Raw genomic sequence first — 10,529 nt, forward strand, 5'->3', positions numbered from 1 at the left:
ACAGGGTCTTGCTCTGTCATCCAGGCTGGAGTGCAGTGGCACCATCTGGGCTCACTGCAACCTCCGCCTCCTGGGTTCAAGCGATTCTCCTGTCTCAGCCTCCTGTGTAGCTAGGATTACAGGCGTGCACCACCATGCCTGGCTAATTTTTGTATTTTGTGGTAGAGATGGGGTTTTACCATGTTGGCCAGGCTGGTCTCAAACTCCTGACCTCAAGTGATCCACCTGCCTCAGCCTCCCAAAGTGCTAGGATTAGAGGGATAAGCCACCAAGCCCAGCCAGCCCTGTTTCTTAAAACCCCAACTACCAAGGCCCAATCCCACTCCCACTCACCTGGCCCATGTCAGTGCCTAAGTTGGCCCTGCCCCATTTACTTTTAGGAGTACGCTCTTCTGCCTCACTTCTGTTTCTTAGCCATCCCTTCCTCTAAGACATAGCCTGTCTCTGATTTTATATCCCACTCTCCAGTTTGACAGTCTGTTGCTAATGCCAGTCTAACAAGGGGAAAATGAACAAACCATTTTCCTCCAGCTACACGAACCTTTCCATCCCATCCAGGCCTCCTGGAGAACCAGGCCTTCCCCCATGAGGCAACTCACCAAGGCCTGGCCTGCCCAGGTAGTGCCCTGGACTCAGGATCTGTTTCCTCATCTGCTCTTAAAACTTGTTTTCATGTAGTGATTATATTGGAGAACTAATTTATACTAAGATAGTCTTATTACTGACCTCATTAAAAGAGAGGCAAATAATTAACCTAAAAGAATGGATAGTATAGAATTTCAGGTATCTATCACCCATCTGCAGGGAGGCTTTTCTTTGCATCTTGACGAAGCCCAGCCCTGCCTCCTACCCAGCTGCTCTACACCCTCCTTGAGATGACCTACCCCTCACCCACCCTCCCTTGCCAATGCCACTGGCACCACTCTCTCTCCTTCCAATGATGTCTCCTCCTACCTCTACAAGAGTGGAAAGAAAAGTGCTGGCACATGGCAGGGGCTGGGACTCCTAGCAGACATATACACAAGGTGCTGATCATTCTGCAAGAGGAAGAATGGCCAACTTTGAATTTTAGAAAAGGAATGGATAAATTAAGCCAATGACTCTAATTACCCTAAATTGGACCCTAATGCTTATCCTTTCGCTTGAAATATTTCTCACTCTGGCATTTTAAATAAAAAGAGTTCTCCCTAAACCCAGTGTTGGGAAACAAATCTTGTTCTTTCATTTCTCAAGTCCTTTACTCAGATAAAGGCTCCCTCAACACCAACACTTCTGGAACAATGAAGACATCAAAAATCAGCATTCCTTTCAGGCCACCCAAGTCGTTTGTAATAGCTTGTAACATTCAAAAGCACTCCCTTTTTTTCTTTTCTTCTTTGATTAAAAAAAGAAGAAGAAAAAGAAAAGGAGAGACTTAGCAAAAAGTAAAACAAAAACAAGAACAAAAACAAAAAAAAGAGGGAGAGAGAAGAAGAAAGGAAAGAATAAAAGGAAGGAAGGACCCTAACACTGACAGTCTGTGGTCTTCAAATACTTACTACTTGTTTCTGTTTGAGGGGCTTGACACAGAAAGTTCCATCTGTGTGCTGGAATGAAAATATAAAAGTTATGACAAGGAAGGGAGGGTAATAAAGCTCCAGGTATTCTTCTGTTACATCTCCCAGTTACAGTCACCCTCCCTTATCTGCAGTTTCATTTTCCATGGTTTCAGTTACCCACCATCAACCACTGTCTGAAAATATTACACACAATAAGATAAGATATTTTGATAGAGAAAGATGACTTTCAGACCTTTTTTTTTTTTTTTTTTTTGAGACGGAGTTTCGCTCTTGTTGCCCAGGCTAGAGTACAATGGCATGATCTCGGCTCACCACAACCTCCACCTCCCAGGTGCAAGTGATTCTCCTGCCTCAGCCTCCCTAGTAGCTGGGATTACAGGCATGTGCCACCACGCCCGGCAAATTGATACCGTTTCTCTAAGGTAGACGTAAAAGTTACTAAATGAAAGAGCAAATTGTGAGATCATAAGACTTTGAGAAATTCCTTAAGATCCCAAACCCCATCCAGATCCTCCATTGAGAGTAGCTGGCTCAAGAAGAATTCTAGACCTCTCCCTGTGAGCCGGCGTTCCACAGCACACCATGGTCAGGGCACGTCTCACACTGAACTGTGGTCCTGTCTGCCTGCTAGACTGGGCTCCTAGATGGGTGCAGTGGGTGGGGGTAGGCAGAAACCTCGCCACACAGATCTGTATAGGTCTGTATGTGCCCCAGCACCAATGAGCACCTGTGACACAGTCCCCCATGTAAATACTAGTGGAATGACGGACAATACATTCTTAAGGCCAGGGGCTGGCAAGAAAAGTTCCCTCTTGAACTCACTCCACACCAGTGACCCTGGGAACCGGTGGCCTCACTCACTGGACAGTCCACAGGCCCTAGTGCAGCTGCTCTCATCTCTACCCACATTCTACTTCTCACTGATCTAGGCATGTCCCCTAGGAAGGCTTCGTCAGCAAAGCCTCCCGGCCCTGGTCCTTACTGGCATCCCCAGCCAAGGCCAGCACTCCTCTGGCTATGCGAAGGGGCACCACTCCGTACTGTTGGGGTTACCTCTGCATCCTGCTCTCCAGCTGGGAGGCCAGCAAAGTTGCTGTCTGGAGACTCCGCTGGCAGCCCCTGCAGAAGAGCACAGTTTTTACAGGCTCTTCCATCAAACTCTCGTGACAGCAAACCCAAACCTTCTTCAGTACAAAATTGGTGTCAAATAGGAGGGTCAGACCTAAGGGAATGCCTTGTTTTCTGTGGCACTCCTGGCATTTTGGGACGCTTTGCAGCCATGCATGGCAGACCTTTGGTTATGCTACTTTGGACATGTATGCAAAGAACAGAGAAGCCAGGGCAGTTCCCGTCCCTTCCCTTACCTCTCCTTCTTCCGAGGGGGCTCTGCTGGCAGACTGGGGGGAAGGGAGAGCCTCTCCCTCCTCTTCAGTGCCAGGGGCGACGTAGGAGCCAGACATGGAGGAGACGGTGTCGGTGCTGATCTGGGAGGATGCCATGGACATGACAGACTGGGCCAAGCTGCTGCTGGCAGGGCCTTTGGAGAGAGGGGATGGGGAAGGAGCCTGGAGGTCAGGCAGGGCTTCTGCAAGCTTTCTGGGGAGCAGAGCCCTCTCCCTGCACTCAGGCAGTGAGGAGTGAAGTGGCCTTATCTTGCCCTCCCCTAAAAGTGGTTTTAGGTTTACGGTTTTCCAAAATTCTGCTCCTTTATATTTTAGAGCTCAGAACTTAGCCTTGGGGACAAGACATTTGCTTTTCCCTGTCATCATGCTAAAGGAAACCTCATGACAGCAGGACTGGGGCTGAGAGAACCGACACCCCGCTAGCTACAGGCAAGCCCGCTAACCCATGGTAGGAAAGCAAGTCCTCTTCCCTCTCAAGCCAGGGCCTACTTGTCATGCAGTCCAGGTATTAGCTTGCCACTTCCATGTCCCTTCCCAGAGGAAACACCAGGACACTGTGGGCTGGGTAAGGGGGAAAGACATGCAGCCACTCCCTGCTCCTCATGTACCTTCTGGGGAGGAAATAGTGGACGACAGAGGCGTCCCTGTACAAGACGACTGGTCAATAGCTCCAGATGACGACAAGGTGAGATTCTCACTTTCTGGAGTCACACCACATTCCTGGAGGGTGTGGGGGACACAACAGGACATGGAGCAAGTGCGAGTCACCTGTGCTGGAGGAAGGGGTCAGGGCGGAGGTCTGGGTAGAGATGAGGAGGAAAGGCGACACTGGGAGGGACTGAGTGGCATGCAGAGACCGCAGCTTCTCTCTTCCGTCCTCACTTCTCAGCCCAAGCCTGGAATGACTGCCTCCCAGGGGAGGCGCACACTTCAGTCAATACCTCCTGCCCAGGGCACAGCATCTGCTGCGGCCATACAAAGATGCAGCTCAGGTGACACAGGTCACCCCGCAGCTGTGACATGGGGACACCCCAGGTTTCCCCAGGATTATGATCAGCTTTCCTTGAGGCAAAAGCATACAAAGACAGCAGAGGCCTTCCTGCCTGCAGGGTATCTCCACATGGACCCCAGTTAACTCCTGCCCAGCTGCTTTCTGATACAAACACCACCTTGCTCCCCAGCCTGCTGCTCCTCCCACGCCCCCATCTCCGATCCCAGCCCCCATCTGCCAGGCATCTGGGTGCACATCCGAGGCAGATGCAAAGTTCTATGAACTGTGTCTCCATAATCCCTTCCTTTTCCTCCAGGCGCTTCTCTTTTGTCTTAGTTCAGGCAGTCCTTCTTGCCTGGGCTACCGAAGCCCTTTCCTGGCTGGGTCTGTCTCCTGTCTAGTCCAGTGCTCACCGTGCCCCTGGCTTGCTCCGAGCCCCGACTTCCTGCTCTGTGCCTTTGCATGCACCGTCCTCTCCACATGGATGTTTCTCTCACCTTTTTCATGTCTAAAAAACTTCAAGGTTTAGCTAAAATGCTACTCCTCCTTAACACATTTTCTGATTTCCTCCACTTACAATGATCTTGTCCATCTCTGACACAGCAATTTATTGTCTCTGTTTTGGGCACACTGCTTTTCTATCAAGTTTACTCAGTCATTTAACACATACTTACTGAGCAACAATGACGTGCCAGGCACATGCTATTCCCACGTATATGTCCTGTCCCAACCAGACCTGAGCACCTAAGGGCAGGGACCACTTTACTTACCTTCCTATGCCCCACTCTACCTAGCTCAGTGCCCTACAGAGAGAAGCTGCATAAACCTTTGTTACGTGAGGTCTCTGTGGGACACACAGAGCAGAAAATTCCAGCCTTCTCTTCCATTCCTCCACGTGGGCCTGCTGGCACCCCCCAACTACCCTCAGGGCTTTCTTCTTGCTGTTCCCAGGCCTAGGGCCCTCTCTCCTCGTATATCTGCATAGCTAGCTCTCACACTTCCCTTGGTCTCGGCTCCTGGACCGCTTTATAAGAATGGCAGCCCCCACTTCCAGTTGTGACACTCCCTTCCCACGTGTCACACACGCTGATCCACAGCCCCATCTGGCACACGTGTATTTTTTTTACTTATTGTCTTTTGTGTCCCCCACCCTCACCCTAGCTAGCAAGAATATGTTACAAGGGCAGGGACTTTTGTTGTGTCCCAGCTACTATACTCAGCATACAGCACAGTGCCTGGCAAATAACACAGGCTGCATATGCTGATGAATGCATGAATCCAGTGAAATCTTTGCCACTGCCTCAGAGGGCATTGAAAAGGTGTTTGATAAGTGAATGAGAGCAGAGGGACCTGAGGAGGCATGCAGGTAGGAGGAAAGTCCCTGGAGTTCAACACCCAAGAAGAGGAGAGGAATGTCAATTACCTCTCCAAGATGCTGAGCTGATGGTCTCTGAGAGAGCTGTGTCTCCGACTCACTGCAGGAACGCTCATCTTCCTCTTCATGCAGCACGGAAGAGTTTTGGGAAATGGATCTATAGGAGTCCAGTGGAAAAGCAGCTATATCCAACGTCCATTTAAAGAACAGTACATACTGCAAGGGGAGCTGAGGGGAAAACCCAAATCTTTTTATTTTTTGAGACAGGGTCTCATTATGTTTCTCAGGCTGGACTCAGACTCCTGGGCTTCAGCGATCCTCTTGTTGACGTCAGGGGAGGAGTATAGCCTCCTGAGTAGCTGAGGAGGTCTGGGCTAACTTGCCTGGCTCAAAACCCAAATCTTAAGTAGGACTAGGGAGGTAGAAAAGAGAACCAGGGAGGGATGTAGACCTCTTTTGGGTGTCGGAAGCGCTAAGTTTTACCTTTAGCTCCTTTGATGACTTGCTATCTAAACTTGGGAAAAACCACTGCCGTTTATAGGGTTTCAATATTTTCATCTGTAAAATACTCTCTGCTTTACTCTGCCACAGAAACCTTGTCATGATTTGTACCTAGCTGGATTTAGATGTTTAAGAGATATGGATCACAAGGTTCCTTCAGTCTTTGGACTAAGCAGTGCTCCCAGGGGCCTAGATAGCCCTATCCACAGTGTTCAATGTCCTCTTCCCTATATCCCATCCCCTATCCTTGAAAACAAAAAGAATACATAAGAGATTTGTCTCATCAGAATTTTCCTAAGTGCCTACATACCATCTTATTTTCATCTCTTAACGGATGGGATAACCTTCCCACAGGCAGCTCTGGGAACAGCCCAGAGGGTTACTCTGCCCTAAGGCCCCAGGATGTGGGCCAGCACCAAGGAGGGTTGAAACATCTCATCATGGATTCTGGGGGCAATACTGTGGAGCACTGGCTACTCACTTGGAGAGACTCTTTTTGAGTTTGAGTCCCTGGCTGCTGCAGTCAGACAGGCGGTCAAGAGGCGAGATCGTCCTGACGGGGGGCAGGTGGGCATCACTGCCATACGAAGGGAGCACTCCTGAGAGGCGGCCGTCTCCAAGCACGTGAAGTGGAGGAACTGCTGGGGACGGGGTGAGGGGCCCGTTGAGGGCCTCCAGAAGAGACACTACTTCATAGCCTGGTGGAATATTCTCTGAGGACTAGGGGAATCAGAGACAGGTTAAAAAATCAATTAGGTCCTTTTTGTTTTATGACATGATTATGCTACTTACTCTACACTGAAAAAAATGTTTCATGTCTGTTCTTGGGGGGTCTGGTAAGAACAACTGTACTAGAGGCAGAGATAAAATATCAAAGAACAACACATTGTAGATCCTGCTTATTGGTAAGCTTTTTCTTAATAATCTCTATTTTTTTTCTGATTATAATGGAAACATGTTAATTATAGGAAATTTGGAAAATACATTATTAGGAAAAAATTTAGGAAAAAAAATCACCAGTAATCAAATCACCAAAGTTACTTCTGTTAGCATTCTGGTGTCTCTTCTTCCCATTTTTTTCTGTGTACTATTTACACAGTTTTGATCAATCTGTAAATAACAATTTTATATTCGGCTTATTTTATTATACTTTCCTCTTTTTTAAAAAATAGAGATGGGATCTCACTATGTTGCCCAGGCTAGTCTTGAACTCCTGGTCTCAACTGATCCTCCTGCCTTGACCTCCCAAAATGCTAGGATTACAGATGTGAACCACCATGCCTGGCCAGAACATAAATATTTTCCTTCGTTTCTGAAGCCTCTTCATATATGTCCCCCCCTTCTTATAGATCCCCTAAGTTTTCTAACTATTCTCCTAGGGCTGTGTATCTAGTTGTGTCTAGCACATCCTATTGTAAACAAGTTTTGATGAACATCCTTGAATGCCTTTTTTTCAAATTATCTTCTTGTTATTAAATTATTAGTTCTTAGATGATGAGGTATAAATGTTTTTAAGGCTCTTGATATATACTGCTGTTTTCCGCTGTTTTGTTTCTTTCAGTGCCTTTTCTAGTTACACTCCTATAAGTAAGACAGAAGACCTATTCTGACTGCTTCCCCGAAAGCAGGGAGAATCACTAAAAAAAAAAGTTTTTAAAATTTGAAAGTTGGAAAACGGTATTCTCATATTCGCATATCATTGATTTTTAATGTGGCTGAACTTTTAAAAACACTCTATGTTGAGTATGTTTTGTTTATGCCCTTTGCCCATTAATCTACTGTATTATTCGATATGAACTATGGCAAAGACATTAGCTTTTCCTCTGATACATACATTGTAAATACTTTTTAAAAAACCACTATTTGTTGTCTAACTTTTAATTTTGGTCACCTTTTAGACCTCTGACGTGCTAAACTTTTTAGGTAGTAAAATGTATGGCTCTTGCTTTCAAGCTTAGAGAATCCTTTCCAATCCAAAGTCAACTAAATAATGGTCTATAATTTATTCTAGGTTTTTTGTTTGTTTGTTTGTTTGTTTGAGATGGAGTCTCGCTCTATCACCCAGGCTGGATGGAGTGCAGTGGCGCAATTTCTGCTCATTGCAAGCTCCGCCTCCCGGGTTCAGGCCATTCTCCTGCCTCAGCCTCCCGAATAGGTGGGACTATAGTGCTTGCCACCACACCCAGCTAATTTTTTGTATTTTTTTTTTTTAGTAGAGACAGGGTTTCACCATGTTAATTAGGATGGTCTCGATCTCCTGACCTTGTGATCCGCCCACCTCGGCCTCCCAAAGTGCTGGGATTATAGACATGAACCACTGCGCCCAGCCAATTTATTCTAGGTTTTGAATGTTTTGTTTTGTTTGGTTTGCTGTAATGTTTGTTTGGTTTGATGCTTTTAATATAGTTAATTAGTTACTCTAGCTGGAATTTATTTGGTAAGGAGTAAAGTGCTAAACTGATTTTTCCTGTTGGAATAGCTAACTAATTATCCCAATACCATTCACTGAACAATCATCTCTCCCAGCAGTGCATTAATCTAAAGAAAGACAGTATCTGCTCTTCTTTAACTGCAAAGCTTTGAGGTTTCACTCTAATATCAGCACTTACACTAGGAAGCTGAGGTCACTTTATCTCAGGCACTGAGGCCACAAAACAGGATAAAGAAAAACAGTTACTTTCTTCGAGGATTTGAATAAAGATAATAAATTGTATTTAAATCCAAAATAATCATCCCATTGTTTCTGCCTGAGGGAGTTGGAGTTGAACCTCGCTGGAGTGAAACTGCAAGCAGATGGCTCTAGGAATGGTAAATATTAACTGGACACCAAGTTCCCAAAGAGGAAAAGGGAGGTTTTCATGACCAGTACTCAATTTTCCACAGTAATAATTTGGTTGTAACGCATGCTCTCAGCTGGGCTGCTAAATACTGCAGCATGCCCAGGTCTAATTCCTTGCTGCAATGCCACATAGAAAAGCATGAAAGGTTTAAAAAAGCCAATGAGGCATTTGCTTCAGAGGGGCTGTGGTTCCGAGCCCAACTTACTGAATGCTCTTCAGAGTCAGATGTCTGGGATGAGATGATGGGGTTAAAACTGGTTGGGGACAAAGGGCCCAATTTTTTCCTCATGGCTCGGATCTGAAGCAGTGCCCGGAAGGCTGTGAAGAAGAAAACAGGCAATCAGGACATCCTGATGCAGGATTAAGGATGAACAAGAGCCCAGACAGAAACCATGATCCCTCCCAGCACGCATCTGTTTGTCAGATCCAGCAGCAGCACACGCTTCAATGTTTTGTAAATGTCCTCTTGTCCTCTCTCCCACCCACCAGTCCCCCTGCCGCTCTGGGGCTTACGCAGTCGGCAGATGGGGCAGTTGTTGGCCTGGTAGCGCAGGGTGTCTGCACAGGTGTTACAGAGGCAGAGGTGGCGACAGGGCAGAATCAAGGTGTCCCGGACATCTGAGAGACACACCACACACTCAGCACTGTTATCACTCACTTCGTCTTCAGCCACCTGGTCGAGGAGAAAGCAATTTAGCCAATGTCACAAAGCCCTTCCTGTCCCATACTTTACAGACAAGGCAGTGTGGCTGAAGAGCTAGGATAAGTAATAAGAACAAAATCTGCATTGACATTGGACTTTGTCGTTCACCCAGTGCGTCCACACACTTAGCTTCACTGCTTCTGGGAAGTGTTTATCTAAAATTGAGAGGACGAGACTAACCACTCGAGCTCCTACGAGGCTCGGAGCTAGGCCTCTCAAGTCTCAGCTGAAGGGACCTAGGGGACCACACAGATAAAAGAAAAGGAGCAAAGAAAGGACCCTGGTGGAAACCGAGTTGGACAGAGCTCTGTGGCAGAACAAAGCCAAACCAGCCTACTTTTCTCATTTCCCAAGTGGTAAAAGCATAAGGATCTGAAATGAGGAACGAGAAAATACCCTTCTAAGACCTAACTGATTTCAGAGTTTGGCATGCTAAATTCCTGGACGCTGGCTTGTAATTTCTCACTTGGCCTCCTGGAAAGAGTACCTTCAGAATTTTGGATAAAACTTACCTTACAATCTTGTGTGTTGTACTTGTTTTCAATTCCATAGATCTCCTGAAGGAGGTAGCTGACCCCGTCTACCTGAACAGCAAATAGAAAGGTTCAAGGACAGGCTGTCTCTACCGAGAGACAAGAGTGGGAACTCCCTCCCCTCTTACCTCTTTTGGTAACCAAGGACTACTGATTCATAATGAAAAAAAATCAAAGGCCTAGATAAGTAGAGGAAGCTTTTATTTACTCATGTTTTCTATTTGAGAGGAGAAAGAAAATCAAATATTTAATTCACCCATCATTATATGCAATAGGGAACACAAAAGTTCACAAATACAATAATAATACTTGCACTGCAGCTTACTATTATGGACAATTAAGAAGGCATAGACTAGAAAAAGGATGGAAGGGTATGCATTAAAACATAGGCATTTGCTATGTAATCCAATTTGAGTTCAGACATTATAAAAATAAAGGAATAGAAAAGAGAAAAAGAAGAAGAAATTGGCAAGGAAAATGATGGGAAGGGAAAATATGAATGCAAAGGGCGATAGCAAGATCCTGGGAGAGGCTAATGGTGTGTACCCCACACCATGAAGCCACCCCATCCCCAACATGCAGCAAAATTACACCGCTTGGCCCTGTTTCTTTCTTTCTTTCTTT

At 46.3% G+C, this 10,529-nt stretch overlaps 1 protein-coding gene across 1 annotated transcript in view; it reads right to left on the reverse strand.

Annotated features, from left to right (window-relative positions):
* Positions 1-10,529, reverse strand: part of RNF157 (ring finger protein 157) — a 75,820-nt gene that overhangs the window by 13,797 nt on the left and 51,494 nt on the right. Inside the window, exons 7-14 of the mRNA XM_011933095.1 lie at positions 9,885-9,956; positions 9,183-9,342; positions 8,875-8,987; positions 6,311-6,549; positions 5,377-5,485; positions 3,571-3,682; positions 2,924-3,096; positions 2,613-2,678 (exon numbers count right to left, since the gene is read on the reverse strand). Coding sequence (XP_011788485.1) covers positions 2,613-2,678; positions 2,924-3,096; positions 3,571-3,682; positions 5,377-5,485; positions 6,311-6,549; positions 8,875-8,987; positions 9,183-9,342; positions 9,885-9,956 — 1,044 coding nt within the window. The remainder of the gene's footprint in view (positions 1-2,612; positions 2,679-2,923; positions 3,097-3,570; positions 3,683-5,376; positions 5,486-6,310; positions 6,550-8,874; positions 8,988-9,182; positions 9,343-9,884; positions 9,957-10,529) is intronic.

The sequence above is a fragment of the Colobus angolensis genome, unplaced genomic scaffold (genome assembly GCF_000951035.1).
Source record: "Colobus angolensis palliatus isolate OR3802 unplaced genomic scaffold, Cang.pa_1.0 Scaffold1, whole genome shotgun sequence".
NCBI lineage: Eukaryota > Metazoa > Chordata > Mammalia > Primates > Cercopithecidae > Colobus > Colobus angolensis.